Source organism: Zeugodacus cucurbitae, chromosome 4 (genome assembly GCF_028554725.1).
Source record: "Zeugodacus cucurbitae isolate PBARC_wt_2022May chromosome 4, idZeuCucr1.2, whole genome shotgun sequence".
NCBI lineage: Eukaryota > Metazoa > Arthropoda > Insecta > Diptera > Tephritidae > Zeugodacus > Zeugodacus cucurbitae.
Window position 1 is genome coordinate 62,237,570 of NC_071669.1, and position 24,403 is coordinate 62,261,972.

Here is a 24,403-nt window from a genome sequence, read left to right on the forward strand (position 1 = left end):
GAAGTGAAAGTAATGTAAAGTGAATATAGCAAAATGGAAAGCAGAACGAATTCAAAATACCACATCTTTCTCCATTTTATTGCTTGCTACTAAAGCTATATTAACATACTCACTGTGTATATTTATGAGTGTACATTTGTATATTTAATTGCATGCAAGTCAAGTGCATATGTGTAAATTTTTCTATACAATCATACAAACCAACTGAGATATCGAACTCTGGCTACTGTACAACAATTAATTTCATTTCATATCATTTTATAATGCATGCAGCAAAACCCTTGTTCTACAGACTTTAAAACTACATAGGGTGTGCGGTTATCAATTTTTGAGTCATTGAGCTTTGTACTATTCATAAGAGGCATTTTTTTTTTAATTTGCCAAGTCAAAGCTCCGTGCGATTTGGACCTGGTTTATGTATGTATATTAAATGTAGGGCTTGAAATTATTGGCTAACCATATGAAGTCCTATATAAGCAGGGAAGAGTATTCAGTTACTTTAGATTCTCATTAACTTGAGTTTTTTTAGTTGTACAAGTGCTTCCAGAATTATAATCAAGTCTAGCTTTTTCTGGCGCGTAAAATGTGAAGTTTGAAAATCTTATATTCAATTTCGAAATTTAGTTTATTTTCCAAACGCATGTGGGCCCACTGTGCTGTGCGTTGTTTGTAAATTTCAACAACAGACGTGTTATTGTTGTTTTGCTTTTGTTATGCCTACGTTTGGCATCGTTCATCATTCACAACAAAATGCACGTACACAGATCCGAAATATATATAGAGTGAATACACAAAAAACGTACACATAATATACATAACTTATATATGCTTTTGTGCACATAAAGCAAGAATGAACGTGCGTAAATAGAATATGGTATTTAGAATTGCAGCCGATGCAGTGCATTATTGGGTCTCAATACTAATACGGAATATTCGTCTCAATATTTTTGTGGTTTATTAACAGCTGAGAGGCACCAGTGCGTGTGTACATACATATGTCTATATTACACACTTTCATGTATTTTTATTTATATCAATATAAAATCATGCAACGTGATATTGAACAGTCAAAAGCACGTCGCAAATACAATTAAAAAAGTATGTCCATATGTAGATATGTATGTCTATCATTCACAGAAATCCACAGGTGGCTAATCAGTGTACTATTTTATTTGGAACCGTAACTAGTTTGCACAAGATCTGGTGTAAAAATTTATAATTTCTCTCTTTCTGAAATCTGATCTCTTTGAATGCTGTAATATTACATAATTTATATTATAATCTACATATTTTTTTCCATTTGACCGTCCTTGGTCGGATAAAAATCAGGATCCATTCCGGTTACGAAGATTCCACTGTCGAGTATATAACCCTAAGCATAGTTATAGAAAACTATCACCAGATATACATAAATTTCAAACCTAACCCCTTAGTGACTACAGTTTTAGGGTTCTGTATTTATATTCCATACGAAATTTCATTTCTTCCATGTCATTTGAAAAAAAAAATAATAATAAATTTCCACTCTCTTTTCACAATTTGCAGGTTCTCGAGGCTATACAACAAAGTCCATTCCTAGTTGGCATGCATTATGCATTCCAAACAGATTCGAAATTATATTTAATTTTGGGTAAGCTATTTTGACAACTTCGTCCTCGTTTTGTAAGCTCATTGTCTAATATATGAATTATATTTACTCTTTTTAGATTACGTCAGTGGCGGTGAACTCTTTACGCATCTCTATACAGCCGAACATTTCTCGGTGGCAACCGTACGCATTTACATTGCCGAAGTGGTGCTCGCCTTGGAGCACCTGCACAAATTGGGTATTATATACCGTGATATAAAACTCGAAAACATTTTACTAGACGGACAGGGACACATAGTGTTGGCCGATTTTGGTTTATCAAAGATATTCGAACCCGATTCGGATCATCGTGCGCACAGCTTCTGCGGTACATTAGAATATATGGCACCAGGTGAATGCACATATCCATTATTTTTAATTAGCTTATGCTTATATTTCATTGTTTTCGTTTTAGAAATCATACGCGCTGGTGCTACTGGACATGATCTCGCTGCCGATTGGTGGTCTGTGGGCGTGCTCACATATGAATTGCTCACTGGCGCCTCGCCTTTTACCGTTGTCGAACAACAAAACTCTCAAGTCGACATTTCACGTCGCATACAAAAAGTCGACCCAGTGCTGCCATCCACATTGAATGATACAGTCAAAGACTTTATATTGAAAATGCTGCATAAGGATCCCAAAAAGCGTTTAGGTGAGTTTGGGTGGAAAAAAAATTGAAATTTCAATTTTATCTGAAAAAGTAAACAACTTAATATCTGGAATTGAAAAACTTTATTACCGTTAACTAATCTGATATTTGTATATTATTTTCAGGTGGTAATAGCAAAAATGCTGCCGAAATCAAAAAGCATCCCTTCTTCAAAGGTATCGACTGGGATGAGTTGAAGAGCAAAAGGCGAAAAGCGCCCTTCAAACCCAACCTAGATAGCGAAGATGACACGCAAAACTTTAGCGAGGAATTTACCAAACAACCAGTGATTGATTCACCCGCTCCGGTTCCTGTTAATACGCATAGATTGTTCCGCGGCTACTCGTATGTGGCGCCGCAACACTTGAAACCGCGCAAAGCGCTGCAAAATGCCTATGACATTGAGTATTGCAAAGACCCCGTGATGGTAAGAAGCAAAATGCTTTTCAAAAATTTTCTATCAAATTTACTCATTATGCACCGATACTTTTTTGTAGAATCCAACAAATAGTCCGCCCACGCTGCAATTGGGTAGCGTTTTGAGCAATGGCAGCTTCGGCAGCTGTTACAAACTCACAGACACCGAAAAACACTGCAATCACGTGGTTAAAGTGGTGTCGGAAAAATTATATCGCCCTGCCGAAGTTGATGCTCTGAGATCGTGTAAACATCGGAATATCTGTAAATATATCGATACCTATCGTAATGGCTTGAGCTTTTGGATTGTGATGGAGCATGTGGCTGGCGGTGAGTTGCAACAGTTGGTGCATGCGTCTGGTGGTCTCTCTGAGTCACAATGCTGTGATATTTTCCTACAAATTTGTGATGCTGTGCAATATTTGCACGCGAAGAATTTCATACATGGCGATCTAAAACCGGAAAATATATTATTTACCGATACGCAAATGAAACGTATCAAATTGGTGGACTTCGGCTCGGCCAGGTGAGTTTACGAATATATTGTTAATGATTTTTGGAAATCTTCTTCTTCTTAAAAAAATTTATTGTTGTTAACTAACTAATGATTTTTATTCTACTCAGCTACAACTCAAAAGCTGAAAATTGGCAAGATGTGCCCCGTTATACACTCGACTATGCGCCACCTGAAAGTCTGGTAGATCCACACTGCACCACGTACTCCAAAGCCTATGACGTGTGGAGTCTCGGCGCCACACTTTACGCCATGTACATGGGTCATCCGCCGTTCAGACGCAGTCAGAGTGAGCAAATTCCTGAACGTGTCGTGCGACAACGTATAATTGATGGCGAAGTGCAAACCAAATCGCAGCGTTGGAAGAGTGCCAAACCTGCATTGAGGCAACTAATTGTAGACTTCTGTTTGCAACGGGAGTCCGCGAAGCGTGCGTCCATCGAAGGATTGCTGGGACATCAATTCCTGTTCGCCAAATTCGATGCATTGCAAAAGGTGCTGCGTCGTTTGAATCGTCAACAAACTGAAGAAATTGAAACCTCTGATGTTGATGATGACGACGACAATGAGGATGAGGATGATGAAGAAGCGGTTGCCACTGAACGGGATGAGGATGAGAATGTAGCGGTAGCCTTAACGACGGAAGAGTGCGCTACTGTGATGAATGTGGATGAACTCATAGGCGATAATATGAGTGTGGAGGGTGCTGATGCAAATGCTTTGTACGAAGATGTGGAAAGTGACAGTGTTGAACAAAATGAAGTGGTCGGTACAGAGGAAATAGCTGAAGAAATAGAAGAACTGCAACCAGCAGTGCTGGAAGCAACAGATGAACTGGACAATTGTAGGGAATGGCAGCAAGTACAGGCGCAACAACAAGCCAGCTCGTCACACGAATCCGACACGCAATCGACACACAACCGTCTCGAGTCAGAGGGTGACCAAACGAGCGGTCTAGGCCGTAGTAAATCCTCCGATCACACACTGATCGAACGGCAGACATTGAGTGTAACTAGTTTGAATGGACTGGAAGCGAGTGGAGAACCAATTGAGTGCGGTGAACTCATTGAACTTGAGTGTGTCACTAGCGAAAAGACTGTAAGCGCCGACGAACTGAACGACAGCATGTTAGAGGGATGCATGGAAGTGTGTGGATTTGCTGGTTTCGATGAGGACGAAATTATAGAGCGTAAAGTGAACTATATTGATATACTACTAGCACAGATTGAGCAGAATAAGACTGCTACAGTTGATATTGACGAAGAAGATGAAATAGAAAATGTGGCAGCGCCAATGAAGACTGAACCAGTCGTTGAAAAGACAAATGGAAATATAAGTGCAATTAAGAAAAACGCTGGTCTTAAAGCCAAGCAAGCGTTGAACGAACTGAAAACTAATGATATGAATAACGAAACCAATAAGACGAATAATAAAATGGCAAAACCGTTGGAGGCAAATGAACAAGCGCAAGAACCGCGCACGAGAAACACAAAGCAACGAAATGTAAAACAATTGCGCTCGAACAAGCAATTGGCGGCTAAGAAAACAAAGACTGGTGCTAGAAGAAAAGAAGCAGTGGTGGACGCACAGGAGGAGAGCGCTTTAATGCCTAGCACTGATGTAAAAGAAGACGAAATACGCATTGAAAAAGACAGTTGTAGTAGCAGCAGCAGCAAACCTGAGCTGTCATTGGCAGCCGAATCCAAAATCATACGATCTCGCCGCAATCGACGCAGTTTGCGCTTACCCACGTACGATGATGAAAACAACTGGCTGGGTGTAACAACGCAAATGCGTGCGAAACATGCGCAACGTTTCAAAACACGCTATCGCCTCTTCACGCTTTTGCTATTTAGCACACAAAATGCATTGCGTCATTTCAAAATCGAACGCCGCTACTATGAATATCAAACACCACAGACGAGTGAAACTCAGGAAGAGGACAATGCAAATACCAATAATACAGAAGATGTAGATGACATAAAAAGGGAAAATACTGCAAGCGTACAAAGTGATAGGCAAGCCAGCAGCAGTGACGACAGTAAGGAAACGCTGCAAAAGCAAAAAAATGGCGAACTCATTACACCCATATCGAAATCGACCTTCAAGACCATGCCGAAATTGGAAAAAGAAACACGTTACAATCGCGGCCAAAGTCGAAATGAGATTGCCAAGCATGAGAGTAACATTAAGGATGTTGTACCTTCGACAGCTGTACATTTAGTGCCGGTTGGCACGCTTCGCACGTTGCGTCAACGTCACGTATACAAATGATTGGCGCATCTATTGCGCATTATGGTGGATCTAGAATTCATAGTGGGCTATAGATATGGTCAATATTACATATTTACTTTTCACATCTTTATAAGTTATTTTTGTAAATTCAATTATGTTCTAATTTAAAGCCAGCGGGAATAATATGGCGATTATTGGCTTTGCCTGTAACAGAGAAGAGTACATTTTAAATGCGTTGAAAACTTTAAATTCTTTAAACTTTAGTATTATGCAAATCACATTTTAAATGATTTTAACCAGTGGCATATGATTACTTTTTGATTCTATCTAGTATCTAGTAAGAATGAAATAATTTAGTTGCTATTTTCAAGTCTAACTAACTAAATTGTGAAAATCTTTTTACAGTTAAATGGAATCTTTATATTTTTGATTTTACATTATTGTATATAATGGATTTTCTACATTGAAACACAGCTGAGGCGATTTAATACTGTTTGGTTTAGTACGTTGTTGTTGTATTACTTCAACTGTGGTAAATTATTTAAACTGGGTGCAGTGATCGAAGGAAAAAGCTCAGGTATAAATATAAAACCATAAAAACACTGCACAAATCGCAATTAGAAATTCGTTTACTATAATTTCAATTTTTTTGTTGTTGTTTTTTTATGAATATTACTAAAATCTGTTTTACTTGACAACGCATTTAATTACTCTTCTTGTTACATGCGAAGTGTTTTTTTATTTTTTTCTGTATGTAGCAACACTAATTGTCATATTTTATTGCAAGTACTAAAACGGTAATTAGTATATAATGTAATGAATACAGCGTTGAAAAGCTTATTGTACCTATAGTTCAATTTAAACGATATTTAAAGATGTGAGCAATAAATATATAAAATTTAAATAATAATAATAACATAAATTAATATACCGAAGAAACGTGAAAACAAAAGTTATGATGATGATGATGATGACTGCTATTAAATAAATAAGGAACAAATGCATATTTTTTTAGTAATAGTTAATTGAGATGAATACGAGTATATATACATTTTTAACTCAATGAAAATATTTGCACGAAACCAAAAACAAAAACAAAATGAAGTTATAAATATGCATATATGTATAAGCAAAAGCGAAAGCAAAAGCAACACAGCTGAAGTGGAGAATATGCGCCAAAATAATATGAATGGCGCCATTATAGCCAACAAACAAAAACAAAAACCGATGTGTTTACTATAATTTCCATTAATGTTTAATGCAAAAGCAAATGTATACAATTTGCGCTTAATTTTAGTGACATACGAGGTATAATACATACATACATATATGAAACATAGACATAAAAATTAAAAAAAAAATAATAATAATAATATTTTAGCTAAACCAAAACAGTTTTACGTGTCTACAACACAAAAAAAAAAAAATACACTAAACAGCAAACGGAATAGACAACAACATACATAGTACATAATTTTAGTTTGTAATTTAAGAAATGAATATTCATTATTAAATGCATTAACAAAAAAAAAATTAATAAAAAGTCAAAATTGAATATATTTAGCAAACGATTATAAAGTTATTTAAATCATGGCCACTAAACAGATACGTATGTACTAAGTCTAAGTGAAATGAAGTGAAGTGTACTTTTCAAATTGTTTTCAAATGCATAATGTAATGGCGTTAATTGAATTACAAAATGTAAATGCTATTATACTAGTGCATATTTGTAGCGTAAATGCAACACTTGCTTATGAAATCTTAAATAATCGTTATTTTTTAAAGCAACCTTAAGCAAATGAGGTTAAAAGTAAAACTATGTTTAGTTTACACCATAGAGAATGCTGCGAATTTAAAATACTAGCTCAGTTTGTTATAACCAATGCGTGTTTTGAATGAATACACATTTAGTAGTACACATTTTATTTTTTTTTTTTTTGATTTTGTTAATAAATATATTAACATTTTCTTAATTAAGAACTTAGTCGAAACATATGTATGTATTGTCATGTAAAAGCGTAAAATGAGCTTAACTTAGAAATTTGTACGAAAATTGAAATTCCAACATTTTACTAAATTTTCAAAATCATTTTAAAGAAATGCTGACTGTTAAATAATTATATATACCAATCTTCATAGTATATTTCTGTACTTCATATTAAATTTGTTCGCTTTTAATTTTTTTTTTTCTTTTTTCCTATGAATTAAATATTGCTAATATCGTTTTCGCAACACACACTTCAAGCCATGTTTCTTTAAATGCCCACAAATCTACCAACAGCTGACGACATTGAGCCATTTTTGGGTGCATCAGTTTCTCACGGAAATTTTTCAATGTCTTAGGCTCCACGCACACTGGATTAGTCAAAAACGTCTTTGACTAATAAGAAACAAAAATGTATTTTGCTCTAGCCCAAACCAAACGAGCATGCGCTTTTGTCTCGTCTTGTTCGGTGTGGGTTGTCACATATGAAGCTATGGGATGTTGTCATATCAGACAAGAAAAGACGTTTTGACTAGTCCGGTGTGGGTTGAGTCTTAATCGGTAATGTTCACCTGACTGCATTTTACACAAAAAACTACTAAGTTTTACTTCAGCAATTAAAAAAAACAGTTACACTATTTTATGAAGCTTTGTACATATGTATGTATGTATATCCACATATATGATGCCTAGTTCTAATACTATTTATAAATAAGTCAATCACAGAAAAAAATTATAATTTTTAACACAAATATTATTGAATTCTTTAATATTGAGTGAAGTCTAAAAAATTGAGTTTCGCAATTGAAATTTGAAAAAAATAAAAATAAAAAATATATATACAAAGTATCAACTAACTAAATATATTAACAAAGCCAGTGTGTTTGCGTCCAATGGTCGGAGAAAAAACATACATAAAATAATTTCCTAGCTCAAATCACGTAAATTTATTTAGTCTAGTTAATTTTTTTTGTTTTTGTTTATATTATATAATTAAGTATAAATTCTAGTAAAATATTAAAAGAAATTACCAAAATATGCACGCATATAACTACTACTGAATTACAACAATTTACCCAAGCGTAATACAATGTTTATCTTTTGTTTCAATTTACAATTTACTTATTATTAATATTATTATTATAAATTTTTTTCAGTTAACCGAATTTTGTTTATATGCAAATAAGTTGAATTTAGCTACATTTGTTCGTTTTTAGCTTTAATATAAATTTGATTGTAATATTTTCTTCTATTTAAGTATGTTCGCATTACATTTAACACAATTTAATTAATTAAAAAGAAAAAACAAATACTTTTAACGCCAATTATCTTACTCAACTACAAAATATATACATACATATATATACATGTAATACAAGAATAATGATAAAAGTTATATATTTTGTTTTACTTTACTTTAAATTACTTGCAAGCGCGAAAAAAAACTACAACGCATTACTTAAAAATAAATTTTGTTTTGAAAAATTTTAAACTTGTGTTTATTTCATTATTTGCAGTATTTTTATTGTTTTTTTATTTAATGATTTAAATATGCTACATTTCATTGCTCTACACAGTTTTGGAAGTAGAGCACTGAGAGTTTGTTGGGGAGTGTTCTTGGTCTAAAAATCTACTTATGTCATGAAACACCGAAACTGACATTTTAGATAACTTTTTATGCACATAACGGTAATTTTTAAAATTTAATTTTCCACTTTTTAATTTTTGCAACGTGACCACTTTTTCTTTATGATTTTAGAAAAATATCAAAAACACTGAAAAAAGTTTTGTTTCCAAAAAACGCCTAAATGTATATTAAATAAATTTAAAAAACAAAAATATAAAATTTAAAACTTTTGAGTTATCTAAATTGTTGCCAAAATAGGCTACGCAGCCACTATAGGGAAATTGTATATAAATAAAATATATTTATGTATAAGCTTACAATTCTAATTTGCATAAATAAACAAAAAAAATAACAGTGATTATATATCAATAATATGCTATATAATATAAGCATAAATCATAAAATAATAGTGGAATAACAGTAAAATTAAGTAAAATATGAACATTGATTAAAAAAACAGGACAGCAATCAAAATCTGTATAAACCAACCATACCATACCATACCATATATTTTTTTAATTAGTAAAGAAATACAGTAAATACATAAATAACCAACAAATAATATAGTATAAATGCACACACACAGACATACATATTTGTGTGTAAATCCTGCAAACAATTATTAATTCCTGAATACTTGAATTCCCCTTAAGGTTTCCATTTTTTATGTATGTATGAGTAGGAAAAGGTGTACCGAGCGCTTTAGATATTCATGTACCCGTTTGTATAGCCGAATTACTAAAACACAGTTTTTTTAAGAATATAAAAATGCATATCGGAGTTAAAATATGAAACATAACCTAAGCAACAAATGCAACTTCGAAAAAAGTCTAATAATTAAAGAAAAATAATATCACTTGTAAAAGTAAATATTTGTTCACACATACATAAATATATGTATATTATGTATGTATTTAAGTAAACAAAGATAAGGTAAAGCAAAACATTTATAATTAATGATGCCTTTAAATTAAAGTTGCCTTATATCAGAGACAAAATAAATTGAAAATGAAAATAAAAACAAAAACAAAACCAAAATAAACAAATGTTGCCACAGTGCAGCGTTTGCGCAAACTTTTTTGATACAATTATCAAAAAATAAATAATAATAAATTATACATGTAATGAAAGCCCACATTGATGAAATATTATGGAAAATCATTTACAAGATTTTCAGAATTATTTTAAATGAGGAATTAATTTAAATGGTAATAAATGTGGAATATTTGTTTAGCTATAAATACAGACATAATTTCAATATTACAGACACAAATATATTTGACACATATATATAAAAGGAATGTCGCTTCAGATATCCTTAAGGCAGTAGTCTAAAAAAAGCGTTTTTTCAGCAATTTTTTTTTTTGAAAGAGAAGGAAATGATTGCGGTGAACGGAATTTTAAGATAGTGTACTATATTTAAGGCTTAAAAAACAGTATTTATTATTAAAAAATATTGAAATTTTTTCAAAGTTGTAGTATTGACCGCCTGGAGTCTGCACTTGTAAATCGGTGCCGGTGACGGAGGTCGTGCGATGCAAAGTCGAACCAAATTTTTTTTTAATTTTTATAAGTTTCTTATCCTTAAGTACTAAAAAAATACCGAAGAAGCTATACAATTCCAAATTTTTTCGAAGTTTGAAAAAAAAATTGACTTTAAGTTGCAAATTAAGTAGTTTAAATAATACTTTTGTCCAACTTTTTTAGTTCAAATAAAAGATATTTTAATACTGAAGCTAGATCACTTTGGTTTTTTTCGATCGGACATATATTCTTTTTGCTATAGCCGGCACCGTTATCTAACACTTGTTACAATGAAAACTCGAGAAAACGCGCTTTAAGCATTCGCACCTGCTCGACGCTCGGCCACTAAAACTGCTCTAGCTTCGAAAATATGTCGAATTGGCCTCTGGAATTTTAAAGACATATTCTTGGATAGTTTTGGAAGAGATTTAAAACAAAACAAAAAAATCGATTTTTTGAAGCCTGTAAAGCAGACTACTGCCTTAAACCTGACCAAAAAAAAAAAAAAAACAAATATATTGACAAACATTATTTCTAAATAGTACTATCATTATAATTTTTGCAACCTTTTATTTTACCTCATCATACAATTCAGAAGCTTATCAATATTGTTTGTTCATACTAAAATCATATTTTGCTAAAATTAAAAAAAAAATAATTTTGGAAGTAGCCGAAAAATATTTTTATTTTTTAATTTTGCATCACATGTGCTAGTGTATATTTCTATTTTATATTTTATTTTAAGATTCCATTCAATAACGTAAGTATGAAAAAATTTCCTTTGCCTTAAAAATAAAAAAAATTTAAATCAAATAAATATGATTAAGCTCAAAAGAAAATTATACAAAGAATGATGCAGAAAACATGCAAGAAAAAGGCAAGGCAACTAGTTGCAAAAACATAAAACTTTTAAATTGTTTGAGCAAACATTGTGTTTCGAAAAGAGCGACAGAGAGGGAGAGCGAAAAAAATGATGGAATATGAAGAGCTTGTACACGTAGAGTTAGCTATTTGTGTGTATATACATATATATATGTATATGTAGTATATGTGGGTAAACAAAATATACTATAGACCCACAGTAGGATAAGTAACCAACCATGACTATATTTCATGAAATTGGTTAAGATCAAATGGAGATATAAAACAAATAAAATATATTTAGTATTAAATATAAAAGTAGTGCAAAGTATTGATAAAAACATTTTTCTAGTAAGCAATTGAGTCTAATATAAATTAGTTATAAAAGTAAATTATTTGAAAATAAGAAATACATATAAATTATATACAATAAATGCAAATTGAAGTTGTTATAAAATTAACTGTAAGTGTGTATATTGCATGTAGAAAAAATTATAAATAATAACAAATTAACACAGAGAAAAAAAAATAACTGGTAAAAAATTACTTTTATTTTTAATAAATGTTGGGGAAGTGAATAGTTTTTTCTCTTGGGGGTACGCGGTAGCTTTTTGCAATAAAAATACATTCCGATTACAATTTTTTATATTTATTACTATATTGTTTTATTTATTTCTTATAAAATTTAACAAATTCAAATTAGTGTCTATTTTGATTTATTTTCTTTTTTTACCAATATTCTTTTTACTCACACCAGCTTTTTTCGAACGCTTGGTGTATGATTTTGAGTTGGAGTGTCGTTTCTCTTCCCATTTCATTTGTTTCGCTGAAGATTTGTCCTTATTGAAAATTGCCTTTGAAGTACCCTGTCCCTTTGTTTTACCCGTTTCCTCCAAAAGTTCAGCAAAATCGTCTGCGGCGGCGAACAGTGAACTCATATCTGCAAAGGAAAGACGAGGCATTCAATGAAAAGTTGTCACTACTTTTATGCATTTTTTACTTACCATCGCTATGCTTAAGTTTCTTTGCGAAACTCTTCCCATTCATGGCTAGTGAACGTTTTTGTGATTTTTTACCCTTCGAAGTTGCCAAACCGCTATCCTCATCATCATCATCATCATCGTCGTCTTCGGCACCACTCATACCCTCCGACATGCTGCCATCTGCTTCATCGTCACTCAAATCAGCTGGTGCATCCTCCTCGTCTAGTGATATTGAGCCATCATCATCGTCGTCATCATAATTTTCATTAATGGAACCTTCCTCATCGTCAGATGCATCACTACCACCGGCGAAATCAGCCTCGTCGATATCATCGTCACCCCAATCTGCATCAACGTCTGCCATACCATCGTCATCATCATCTTCGTCTGCACCCTTCTTCTTCTTCTTCGTTTTGGCTTCCGACTTCAATTCGCCACCCAATTCTTTTAAGAAATCCAGCTCTTCATCTTCCTCAGCATCAGCCGCCGCTTTAGCTTTCTTGCCAAAGTAACTGCCAAGGTATTCCTCAAATTCATCATCGCCTATTTCGCCGTCCTTTAGCATTTCATCTTCCTCATTCTCAGCTTCAGGCTGCTTCTTTACTTTGCTCGATGCTGCTTGCGCGCGTTTCTGTTCAAGGAAATTGAAAATAAACATCTCGTCCTCGGTGCAGTTGGTCTTAGTCAAATTTTTGATTGGCTTGCCGCGCGTGCCGAACGCCACATAGCGCTTATGCGATATTACAGGCGCCTCATCCTTTTGGCTATCTAACTTTTTGGGGTTTTTGAAGGCAAAGCGCTCCAGAAAATGTGGCAGACCGAAGTCACGCAGCGGATCACCATAATAATCTATTTTGTTTTCTATATGAAATATCAAGTAAAATTAATACAAATTTTTTCTTATGTAAAATGTACACTTACGATTCAATATTTTCTCGGCAAACACCTGAATTGTGGGGTGGTAATGTTCGCGCAGCAGCAGTAATTCATCACGCAATGCAAACTCAGCGCCAGCAAAAGAAGGCGCTCGATGATACGGATCGTATTTGCTTGGCGCCATTTCACGTACTTTTTCCTCCGTAGCTGTTGATGCTACCTTTGCGTGATGCCATGAAGAAGCCGTCGTGGGATTTTCCGCAGCTTCGTCGCTTTTAACTTCCTCGGCACCTTCGTCTTCATCCTTGATATCCTCGTATTTTTCCTCACCGTCACTGTCAAACTTGGACAATTCCGCATCGGTAGCTTGCACTTGTAGAGCAGCTGGCAATTCACCGTTAGATTTTTCACCATTACCAAAATGACTGATGCCGCCGGCCAACTCTTTGCGGCTACGCAACAATTTATGCACGACAATCAGACAACCAGCGGCCGTGTTGGAGGGCATATAGAGCGCACATTGTAGCAAACGTTTGATGAACGCTTGCGCACGCGGCACATTTGTATCGATATGTATGGCACGATGAATGATATTCAGTAGTTGCGCAGCGGTTTTAACACCAATATTCACCACTTCCAAGTCATTCATCTTCTTATAGAGTGCATTGTAGAAGCGGTCCGACTTTTCGGTTTTCACAGTCAGCAATTGTAAGAGTAAACCCAATGTCTGCACTGAAACATGTATATCTGCCAAATGCACTAGACGATAAATGGTGTCCTGCATGTCTTTGGTGAGAATTTCCGTGGAGCCTTCACCCGGTTTTGCCTCTACAATGGCCTTTTGTAAACAACGTAGAATTGCTTGCATTGTACGATTATTCACTGCGCCCTTCTGTACAAGCACTTTGAAGAGAGCGAAGCATACGTTTACCAATTTCGTACAAACTTCAGGGCGTCCCGCCGGTGCTATACTGGATAGAAAGCATAGCGCAAAATGTTGTGCGCGATCTGAGATGTTGTTACGGAAAAGTAACTTCTCGGATTCAGCAACAATAACACCACACATATTGGGATGACGATGCGCAACCTCTGTAAGGTGATGCAATGCTTTTGAGGCGACTTTAGGCGTAGGATCACCAAGTTTGTTGATTAGTAATGTTAGTAACATTTGTTCTTTCTCAGGTGCGTAAGATAGCAATTGCGATGCAGCTACTATGGCGGAATTCTTATTATGTTCTTGACCCGTTTGTAGCGCTTGTTGTAGATTTTTTAGAAATTCTAAAAAGTATAAAGTTATATAAAAAAAAATAAATGAATCAATTTTATTTTCAACTCACCAAAGTAGTGTTCTTTCAATTCATTCTCGAAATGCCAGTAAGCATATATACGCCGTTGTTTATCATTAGTTAATGCCGTATTTTTGCGCACCAACTTCCAATCAGCGCCACGCATTTGTAGTGATAAAAGTTTGCGATGTGGTGGCAGCAAAACTTTTTTCCACAAATCTACCAATATAGTCACCACATCGTTGGATGCTTTATTCGATATTTTGGTAAAACCAATCAAAGTGCTGAGCGCTTCCAAATTTCCTAAGGGATTACTTGTGACTAATAATGCACCGGCATTAGCACGATCTTTAGCTGTGCCCTTTCGTAGTGCAGTTTGTAACCAACGCGCATCTGAAGCATTATCTGTTGAGGGAATAAATATTTTTATTATATATATTTTGCTAATGAAGTAAGACTATTTACGTACGTTTCAAGAAAGTTGGCATTTCAGCGTCGAAAGCATTTTTGCATATATTGTATAATTCCATCTGCTCCGAGTCTTTCATGTCTAGCACCTCCTCCGTTGAAGGATAATCAGTATACTACAAAATAAAACAACTGGAAATTAAAATATATATTGACTTTTGCAATTGATCATTTAAAATTTACCACATTGAACCACTTTCTATTGGTATCCGCTTCGTCGTTTTCTTCTTTCTGCTTTTGACGTTGTTTTTCACGTTTGGCAAAGTAATCATTTTCGTCATCCTCCGCTTCATGGGATTCTTGCGCATCATCTTCAGATTTTATATCCTGTTCCGTATCATTTACTTTAGACTTCTTCCTCTTCTTTTCCTTTTTTGCATTTAATTTTTTAAGAGCTGCCTCATCCAAGACTTCTCCTTCATCGCCGAATACGATTTTCTTATTTTTTGGTTGCGTTGTTATACTAACTGCAGTTGCTGTATTTATACTTTGGTCCGAATCATCTGCTTGCAGCGTTTTCTTCTTTTCCTTTTTCCCAGCATTTGATTTTTTAACGATTGCCTCATCCAGGACTTCTCCTTCATCGTCGAACACGATTTTTTTATTTTTTGGTTGCGACGTTACACTAATTGCAGGAGCTGTGTTCGGCGCCATTTCTTGAATATTTATTATAATATTTTAATTAAAAACTCTTTAAAATATTATTCACTATTCACGCTAATAATACAAAACATAAAATAATACACGTGCGGTGAAGTGGTGAAGTTAAACGTCAAACATTGACAGTGTGTTATTTCATTTCGAAAAGACGGATTTTTTGACATTCTATTAATTGCATATTGAATAAGCTGAGATTTAGGTTTACTACTGAGATAAAATTTTAACGATAAATATATTTCGCTTAACATATTTTAAAATTTAGTAAATAAATCGCAATTCAACTAAAATTCGTAAACAATTATGTCAAACTGTAAAAATTGACAACGAAAGTGTATTAAAAGTTTATATGTGAAAGTACACACAAATGCAACCCTATGAAACCGCAAAAATGTTAGTATAACAACAGAAAAGTGGAAAAACAACTATTTGCAGTTATATTTTTGGTTTCTGATGAATGTTAATAAATTTACTGCATTTAAGAAGTTTTAAATAATCATTTAGCAAATATTGAACTATAAACTAAAAGCAGCAAGCAGTAGTGGTTTAGAATTAAATCTAGAGAGTTAAACAACCATTGTAAAAAATGAATGAAGCAGCATTGGCCAGCATGATTTACAACGACCCCATAGGCATCTATGAGCAGCCCAGGTAAGTTTTCATATTAATTAAAATAATATAATAGTTTTTTTGATAATAATGCTATCCTTAAAGGCCGCGCTTCATATTCAAAATGCCGCGTGTGGTACCCGACCAAAAGGCTAAATTCGAAAGTGATGAACTATTTCGTCGTCTAAGCCGGGAAAGTGAAATCCGTTATACTGGCTATCGCGAGCGTGCTCAGGAGGAACGACAAATGCGTTTCCATAACGGTTGTCGTGAGGGTCACACTGAAATATCATTTGTGGCATCGGGCACCAATCTACAACTGGTTTTTAATGCCACACAAAACCCATATTTGCATGATAAAGAGTGCGATTTTGATAAGGAACATGGTAAAGTATATATAAAATCGTACTTCATAATGAACGGTGTGTGCGTGCGTTTTCGCGGTTGGCTCGATTTGGAACGTTTAGATGGTTCGGGTTGTCTCGAGTTCGATGAACGACGTGCAATGCATGAAGATCAGATATTGCGTGAACAAATCGAACGTTATAATTTGAGGCTGCGCGAATTCGAGGATTCCAAACGTGCATATCGTGATAGCCGACCAGAAGTCGACATGGAAGCTGTACGTCGTGGTGTACCCTCAGGTGGCATTGGTGTTGGTGCCAGTATGTGGCGACGTTAAGTCTGGAGAGAGAGAGAGTGTGCTATTGCCATTGACACAATGCTGTACTGTTCAATGGTATCGACTTAATTACTTAATTTAAGCCAAACAATATACTCGAATACCTTTCAAATGTTGAGATAAACATTTCTATTCACTAGAAACGCATCAATAAGTTTATTATTTTATTTTTAAGCATAAATAATGGCAGCTTTTTCAATATCAAGTATTATTTGGTGCAAAATATGTATTACACCCATTACTATTCATTCATGTATATTTATTTTATACTAATTAAATTTCCATCTGGCAAAAATGTATTAATATACTTCATGTGTTTATTTAACCTGATAACGAATAAGGTTGTCGAATTTCCATTGACGGTGATTTTTTAAAAATTGCCAAGAACGTATCGAGAAATGTTTGCTTCTATTTCGAAGTAGCCTCATAACTGAAAGAAGCACTGGTTGTAGGAACTATTCAACCAACAAGGTCGCGGTTTATTACTTATTTTAAAATTTTCTCACGTGTGGTCAAATGTGGTTCTGCGGTTGAACATAGAAACAATGATAACGGTAGATTTGTGTCTGCGTAGAAATGACGCTCATTAGTGAAAAACAAGCTATATATTTATATAATCGTAATTTGATTTTATTGAAACATTTTTTTATGGTTAATTCCATTTTAATGACATGTTTGGGATAACATGAGATATATATATATATATATGTATAATATAATATAATCGACAAACACATATTCGTACGTAACTCTAAGGTTTGTGTAAAATTATCAACTAAAATTATTGAATTGATTGCCTGCAACTGACATCTCGCTTAGAGGCAACCTATCGACAAATAACGCCATGTAACTCGCTTTTGCTAACAACATTTAACGAAATTGCAAATTCGAAATGCGCAGACCAATAGTATCTTTACCGATTTCACTCACTTCACAGACGGTGCAAAGATTGCCCTTGTATTGTGGATCGAAGGAAGCGCTACAGAATGGACACGTCACTTCTGGCTTGCCACGATACAGTGGCTTATAGCTTATGCCACAGATATTAAATGGATTGAATTCTTCATAATGCAATTGGTGCTCATCGACGGGATTGACCTCACAAGCCTGCAATATTTTACGCACTTGTTGCGCCACCTCTGGACGCGGTCCCAACTCAAGGAGGCGTCGTGCGAAAGATGCCGCGGTCTTATAGTTCTTGAGTTTGAAGAACATATTTAATGCGGTGCGCAACGTAAGAATCTGGTGGACCGGCTGCAGTTTGCAGTGTGTGAAGTAAGCAGCCATTTCGCAGAGCCGTTTCTGCTCCTCTAATGTCGATTTTGGCATACCCTTACGTTCGGTCTCCATCTTTAAGCCGAGTATGTACTCGGAGCATATTTTCAGCAATTGTTGAGTTTCAGCAATGTCTTGCTTCGTTTCCACCACCAACAGTGGTATGTGCAATAGTATGGAATGGAATTTCTCGATCGCTTCAGTAAATTTGCCGCCTGTAGTTAATTGGTAACCGGCCTGCAGGCGTTGCACCAAATCATTTAATTTTATACCCAAAGCCGGACGCTGATTCTTTGGATTGGTTTCACCGCTGTTACGCAGCGGGTAAGCGGTTAATGATTGCAAATTTGGCATAGCTGTGAAGCTGGTGCGCGCACATGTGTAATTCTGCAGGAATAGTGTTTTGAATGGCTTGAAGTTAATAACACCCAATTGGTCGTTGAATAAGCGGAATGCCGATTCAAAGGAACCAGACTTCACATGGTCCAATACAAGCGGTGAATGGTTGGCCCAATGTTGTGCGGCAGAAAGTCCTTTATTTGGTGCAGCGTAGAAACCATTATCCAAAGCAGAGGCTTTAATTTTCGATGCGAGTTCTTCGGGCACGACCAAATCATCATCGCCAACATCCCAGCCGGCGCCCTCTTCACCTACGCCCTCAGCGCCAGGTTCATCTAAAGCATCGTGCATTTCATCATCTCCATCGTCGCCGAGACCCAAATCAGCGTCAGCGCCCCAGCCATCACCGGCACCGACATCATCCAGCACAGCTGCATCGGCATTGGCGTTCAGCGCTTGTCGCGCTGTGGCGCTGGTACCAGCACGCGTTATCATGGCACCCTCAAAGAAGCCCTTCGATACGGTCAACAACGGCCAGTTGCTTTCTACTTGTTGTATAGGGACTGGTGGCTGTAATAATGTTGCATTTGGATTGACAACAGGCAACTCGTTGCCTTCCTGTGTGATGACGTTCTCCAACTGCTCCGCTTGTTCTTGCAAACCATGAGTTGCTGCGGTGAGGTAAGCCAACGATAGCTGTCCACAGTTTTTAAGTATGCTTACGCGTTCCTTGACATCGCCCAAAAGTAGAGCACCCTGGTATTGAGCTGACACATCTTTGCGGATTTCGGCGATTTTATTCATTTTCTTAAGCTTCTCCAGGTTACCGGTGATTAGGTAGAGGAAGCTGAGCTTATCGAAGTTCTTTGTGCGTTGGTAGCACATTTCGACCACTTGATGATTTCCCTAAAAAAATAGATATTATTTTCATTATTTCTAAATATATTTTTGTTAGTTTTATTCTTACCTGCAGCAATGCAGCTTGTCCTAGACGATCCCAGCAGTCTTTGTCGTCGAGTGCTTTGGCAGCTTCCAAAGCGATTTCAATATTACCACACTCCAAAGCCAACCCGAAACGTGTCTTCTCATCTTTAACGAAGTGCAGCGCTACTTCGGGATAACCCTTTTGTTGCAGATAGGCGATGATACTCTGACCCACCAGCCGTGCATTTCGTACCATATGTAATACTTCATCGTATTTACGATTGATGAGCGCCAACTTGAATTTGTATTCCGTCGAGTCAATGTGCAGCACGCGTGTGCGGCACTCACGATCCAGACAAAACACTTGATTGCCTTTAACACGTGTCAAATAAATGGGCAAGTCAAGTGTACGTATAATACCATGATCACCGTTGGTAATAGCGTATTTGATGTGATTACTGGTAGTATATATAAATACACCGGAATCATCCCAAGCGCCAGACTTCACGCGGCAATTCTCCTGAATTGTGCACAAATATTGTAAACGACGGTCACAGATAGTCACCGAGTGTTTGCAGAGCAACGCGACCAATGACATGTCAGCAGACCAAACAACATAACGGCACTTAGCCAATTTAATGCAGCCAACGGATACCAAACGCTGTACCTCATAGAGTGTCACATATTCTGGGTCGCGTATCAACAACATACCGGTTCCAGCATAAAATATCTCTTCGCAGAATGTTGGAATTTTTTTGGTGACTTCATTTTTGAAGTTCTTAATTACTAATTGTTGATTACGATCGAGCACGGCGAAACGGTTGCGCGCTACCCAGATGGCGGTGATACCAGATGAACGTTTCGACTCAGTCTCATTTTGAGATTCAGAATCTTTAGGTATCTGATATAAATCGTAGGTGCTATTTTCAAGATTGTTAGTGCGTGTGCAAATGAGCACGGCGTTCAATGCTGGGTTATAAGACATACTGTGAACTGGCGATTTGCCACCTCCACGTAGTTGCATGACAACAGTGTCTTTAGTGGTTGTGAAGTCGAGTTTACGCAGGAAGCGATCCTTTACATAATAAAGTAAGTTACCATGAACGGCGTAGGCTGGACGTTCACGCTCCAACTTAAAAACAATCATACCTAATAAGATAAAAAATAAGATTAAGCCAATCTGCATAAAAGAAAATTGTTATATTTAGTATACTAACCGCCATCATGTCCCGCAGCAAACAAATTTAATGTGGGATGCGCAGTAAGTATCCAAAAACGTTCACCGTCACGTCGGAAAGTATACAAGCATTGGCGTTTCGTCATATCCCAAACACGAATGCTGCGATCTTCTCCGTTTGAAAGTATCAAGTCTTGTCTAGGATGGAATAACACGCAAGAGACATTGTTGTAGTGACCGCGGCAAGTATCAACTTCCCAGGCTTTATATTCGTTCATTCGCCACAACTTGACAAGACGATCATCAGCGCCTGACACAATGAGTGGCAGCGTGGGATGGAAACTTGCCCAATTTACGCCACGGTCGTGTCCCTCCAGCACATGCTTAACTACGGCGTCAGCTTGCCCGAAGAGATCGGTTGCACCAGGATGACCCTTCAAATGATCGTCCAGTCCACCTGGTCCAGGTGCAACATTTTTTTTACGTAGGCCGGAAATATCCCATACTCGTACAGTTTGATCCAAGGATGCGGAGACTATTTGATCTTCCGTCGGGTGGAACTGTGCACTCATAACATAATGATTATGGCCAGTAAGCACACAAATGCAATTTCTGGATTGCCAGTTCCAAATTCGAATTGTTTGATCATCAGAGGAACTTAAAATCCATGGATATTCATGATGGAATGCCACAGTACGAACATAGTCCAAATGAGCCAAGAGCGTGAAAATGCAGCGACGTTGTTTGTAATTCCACACTTTGATCTTATAATCATCACCACCGGACACAAAAAGTGGCATCTGTTGATGGAAAGCAACACTTCGAACTGGTCCGTCGTGCTCGTCGAATTTCTCAAGCAGTGTATGCATGCGGTAATCCCAAAGTTGGATTACACCAGTGTGCAAACTGGCAAGAATCCATGGTCGTTTTGGATGAAAGGATAAACCTTTAACACGTGCCGACTTAGATTCAAAGTTGGTCAACATTTTGGAATTTTTCAGTCGTTCTGCACTTTTCCCGACTAAGATGGTTGCAACTCACTATTCTTGTGTTAATTGCTGAGCTGTCGAACTTGTTTTTTCGATTTTTTTGTAAATCTAACCACTTTAAATTAATATATTTCCTTCATTAAACAATTAAATTATGTATTTCTGAAACTATTTAAATGAAATACAGCTTTTTTACCTATTTTACTATTAATTAATTATTAGAATAAGAGCAGATACCTATCTTCGCTGAAAAAGTGACACGTCAAGTTATTGTTCACATCTACTACTCAACTGTATTCATCTATTACAAAACTTGAAGCACCACCTGTAAGAAAAAAAAAATAACATTTACAATGTTTAATTTTATTGTTTTTTTTTATTATTATTAAATACAGTTAGTCAGTTAGTGATTACTGTTTAAAGTTTAATGAATAAAACTTATTGAAAATTAAAATTAATATAAAATCATTGTACCGCTATGAAATTTTGAGATGGCAACCCTCCAACATATTTTTTGTTTTGTTACTGCCGGATAAGTTAACATTTTACGACATATTTGGATTATTTGTGCCAATATAAAAGTTGTAAACAATAATCTGACGTTCAAACCAACTATTAAATAAATAATTATGTCGGCAGTTTAAGTATATTACTGAATTATAATGACTTTAGCACATCGTGCATTGTTTACTTGGTTCATTGTGCTTGTCTTCCTCATCTTGTTATGTCTACGCTTGGATCCACGAACGCATTGGAGTTGGTTTGTTACCTTCATTCCGTTATGGGTATTCGACGGAATATTAATAATTTACGTGGTTATTAAGATTATACGCAAATGGAGAAATTTAAAACGACTCAAAGAGTTGCTTATCTATTACCAGTGGTACATTTGTGGTGTGCTGTTGAAGATCGCTTCACAGCTAATGATCTGTCTTCGTTTAGAATATCCGCAATGGGAGATATCAATATTTGTAACAATGATACCTATATGGATTTTGCTTTCTGCATCAATTGTTTACGTATTTGGGAGACTAAACAAAATTGAATCTTGGTGAAAAACAATAGATTTATTTTTTTTTTTTTAATTATATATTTAAAAATGTAAATTTATATATGTATTTACTAAATATAGGTAAGAATAAAAGAACACACACTAAAAGCCGTATTTGCTTTGCGTTGCTTTCCGAGTTTGACGATTCGCAGACCACATTGCTTGTAATTCGGCTTCATTGGCTTTCGCTTTATGTGCCAGATAAGTGATTTGATGCTTTCGCCTGGTACCAGCTACAGGTTCTTCATCAACTAGAACTCCAGTCGGTTGGTATGCAGTAGATGATGCTAAAGCTGTACGCATCCATTCTTCTCTACTTGGTAGTACTTCGGCACTTGAGATATCCACAATTTGTATGTCTTCTCTTCTTCTGCGTTTGGAACTACTGCCCGCAAGTGCCTGTAAAGCACTATTATCCAAAGCTGGTTGTTGAGTACGTTTTTCTGCCAAACGTCTCTCATTTTCTACTTCCATATTCTCTTCTTCAGTTTGCTTGTTTTCTTCAATTTCTTTTAAGAACTTAGTAGTAGCATTTGCCATCTTAACAGCACGCTCTGCGACCATAGCATTAATTTCGTTCATGCTAACCTCTGGTAGTTTGTCTTCGGAGTTAAGGGAAAAGAAATCACCGGGTTCATCTCCACTGTCGTCGCTGTCACTGCAGTTGACCAGTGAGATTTTTGCTTTTTCGGTGGGCTTGTTTCTCTTTGTTGGTTTCCTTATGCCATCAACATTTTCGGTGTTATATGCCGGACGTCGAGTTTTGACAGCATCCGGAATAAATGGATTTTTTGTTACCGATGACGGTTTTTGCAATTGAGGTGTTGTATTATTTGATATGTTGCTAGTGGTAACTTTGGCAAAATTTTGCTCTGACTTCGCTTGTGGTAGCATGCTTAATAAACTGGACTTTTTCTGCCCATCGGGCATTTGCTTGTTTTTCACTTTACTAGCCATATCTTTGTCGACATCACTGAAATCTTTCAATGACGGTATAGTAATTTTTACAGGTCCTTTGTTGGGTGCCACTTGCACAGGTTTAGGTTTAACTTCTTCAACCGGTACTACGGCTTTTTTATGTAAAAATTCATCATCTTCTTCTTCGATTATTGCATTCTTTTCAACTGTGTGTTTGGGTAATGGAAGTTTTGCAAATATTGGCGTTACTTCCAATTCTTCTTCTAGTGCTTTTACTTCAACCACATTTTTTGGTTGAGGCAAGAGGAGACTTTGTGTCATTTTACTGTTTGGAATTGTTGCATATTCAGTTGGCGCATAATCATCTTCGTCATCGCTTATTGCTCCTGTCTCGAGGCTACCATTGACTACTGGTTTCACCAATTCAGTTCCACCATTGGTTTTAGTTTTGGAGGTGGACACTTCTTCGTCGGAGTAGTCCAAATCCTCATCACTGCTGGCTGCGTATGCAACTAGAGACATGTTGTTGAATAAATAAAAAAAACTCGTAATATGTTGAGAAAATATACAAAACTATTATGAATTAATTGTTTACAACGACAACGTTTATCAGAATGAACAGCTGTTTTTTGTCATAGACACAGGTTTGCATTTCCAAAATGCGTTTGTGAAATTTGAATAAATTAAACAAAAAGCTTGGTATAATTAAATATTTTAATAAATTAAAT

General features: G+C 35.8%; 6 protein-coding genes across 9 annotated transcripts in view; 3 read left to right on the forward strand and 3 right to left on the reverse strand.

Moving 5' to 3' along the window:
* LOC105212502 (chromosomal serine/threonine-protein kinase JIL-1) overlaps window positions 1-12,382 on the forward strand; it is a 35,282-nt gene extending 22,900 nt beyond the window's left edge. For all 4 annotated transcript variants that reach the window (XM_029040328.2, XM_029040327.2, XM_054229530.1 and 1 more), the window contains 6 exons: window positions 1,546-1,630; window positions 1,707-1,979; window positions 2,043-2,282; window positions 2,405-2,706; window positions 2,777-3,222; window positions 3,321-12,382. In XM_029040328.2, coding sequence (XP_028896161.1) covers window positions 1,546-1,630; window positions 1,707-1,979; window positions 2,043-2,282; window positions 2,405-2,706; window positions 2,777-3,222; window positions 3,321-5,484 — 3,510 coding nt within the window. In that variant the 3' untranslated portion in view covers window positions 5,485-12,382. The remainder of the gene's footprint in view (window positions 1-1,545; window positions 1,631-1,706; window positions 1,980-2,042; window positions 2,283-2,404; window positions 2,707-2,776; window positions 3,223-3,320) is intronic.
* On the reverse strand, window positions 12,075-15,842 carry LOC105212503 (uncharacterized protein F23B12.7). The gene is made up of 6 exons (XM_011184510.3): window positions 15,238-15,842; window positions 15,056-15,170; window positions 14,638-14,991; window positions 13,346-14,578; window positions 12,446-13,285; window positions 12,075-12,381 (listed from the first exon to the last, which is right to left on the reverse strand). Exons 1-6 carry the CDS (start codon window positions 15,706-15,708, stop codon window positions 12,158-12,160), a joined length of 3,237 nt encoding a protein of 1,078 aa, XP_011182812.1. The 5' UTR covers window positions 15,709-15,842; the 3' UTR covers window positions 12,075-12,157.
* Window positions 15,843-16,101: 259 nt separating this feature from the next.
* Window positions 16,102-17,309, forward strand: LOC105212504 (protein big brother). Its single transcript, XM_011184511.3, has 2 exons — window positions 16,102-16,362; window positions 16,426-17,309. The coding sequence occupies exons 1-2, from the start codon at window positions 16,298-16,300 to the stop codon at window positions 17,000-17,002; spliced, it is 642 nt and encodes a 213-aa protein (XP_011182813.1). The 5' UTR covers window positions 16,102-16,297; the 3' UTR covers window positions 17,003-17,309.
* Window positions 17,310-17,606: 297 nt separating this feature from the next.
* Window positions 17,607-22,041, reverse strand: LOC105212505 (coatomer subunit alpha). The gene is made up of 4 exons (XM_054229531.1): window positions 21,944-22,041; window positions 20,758-21,874; window positions 19,584-20,689; window positions 17,607-19,522 (listed from the first exon to the last, which is right to left on the reverse strand). Exons 2-4 carry the CDS (start codon window positions 21,701-21,703, stop codon window positions 17,873-17,875), a joined length of 3,702 nt encoding a protein of 1,233 aa, XP_054085506.1. The 5' UTR covers window positions 21,704-21,874; window positions 21,944-22,041; the 3' UTR covers window positions 17,607-17,872.
* A 173-nt stretch (window positions 22,042-22,214) lies between these two features.
* On the forward strand, window positions 22,215-22,871 carry LOC105212507 (transmembrane protein 60). The gene has a single exon (XM_011184515.3). It carries the CDS (start codon window positions 22,369-22,371, stop codon window positions 22,759-22,761), a length of 393 nt encoding a protein of 130 aa, XP_011182817.1. The 5' UTR covers window positions 22,215-22,368; the 3' UTR covers window positions 22,762-22,871.
* Window positions 22,753-24,302, reverse strand: LOC105212506 (uncharacterized). Its single transcript, XM_011184513.3, has one exon. The coding sequence runs from the start codon at window positions 24,195-24,197 to the stop codon at window positions 22,860-22,862; it is 1,338 nt and encodes a 445-aa protein (XP_011182815.1). The 5' UTR covers window positions 24,198-24,302; the 3' UTR covers window positions 22,753-22,859.
* Window positions 24,303-24,403: the final 101 nt, after the last annotated feature.

What these genes read in the sequence shown, in the direction of transcription:
- LOC105212507 (XM_011184515.3), top strand. Translation starts at nt 22,369, where the DNA reads ATGACTTTAGCACATCGTGCATTGTTTACTTGGTTCATTGTGCTTGTC.
- LOC105212504 (XM_011184511.3), top strand. Translation starts at nt 16,298, where the DNA reads ATGAATGAAGCAGCATTGGCCAGCATGATTTACAACGACCCCATAGGC. An exon ending in GGCATCTATGAGCAGCCCAG is followed by an intron (nt 16,363 to 16,425) that starts GTAAGTTTTCAT and finishes CTATCCTTAAAG; the next exon opens with GCCGCGCTTCATATTCAAAA.
- LOC105212506 (XM_011184513.3), bottom strand. Translation starts at nt 24,197, where the DNA reads ATGTCTCTAGTTGCATACGCAGCCAGCAGTGATGAGGATTTGGACTAC.
- LOC105212503 (XM_011184510.3), bottom strand. Translation starts at nt 15,708, where the DNA reads ATGGCGCCGAACACAGCTCCTGCAATTAGTGTAACGTCGCAACCAAAA. An exon ending in ATAGAAAGTGGTTCAATGTG is followed by an intron (nt 15,171 to 15,237) that starts GTAAATTTTAAA and finishes TTTATTTTGTAG; the next exon opens with TATACTGATTATCCTTCAAC. An exon ending in TGCCGAGAAAATATTGAATC is followed by an intron (nt 13,286 to 13,345) that starts GTAAGTGTACAT and finishes TATTTCATATAG; the next exon opens with AAAACAAAATAGATTATTAT.
- LOC105212505 (XM_054229531.1), bottom strand. Translation starts at nt 21,703, where the DNA reads ATGTTGACCAACTTTGAATCTAAGTCGGCACGTGTTAAAGGTTTATCC. An exon ending in TGCTGCGGGACATGATGGCG is followed by an intron (nt 20,690 to 20,757) that starts GTTAGTATACTA and finishes TTATCTTATTAG; the next exon opens with GTATGATTGTTTTTAAGTTG. An exon ending in GACAAGCTGCATTGCTGCAG is followed by an intron (nt 19,523 to 19,583) that starts GTAAGAATAAAA and finishes CTATTTTTTTAG; the next exon opens with GGAAATCATCAAGTGGTCGA.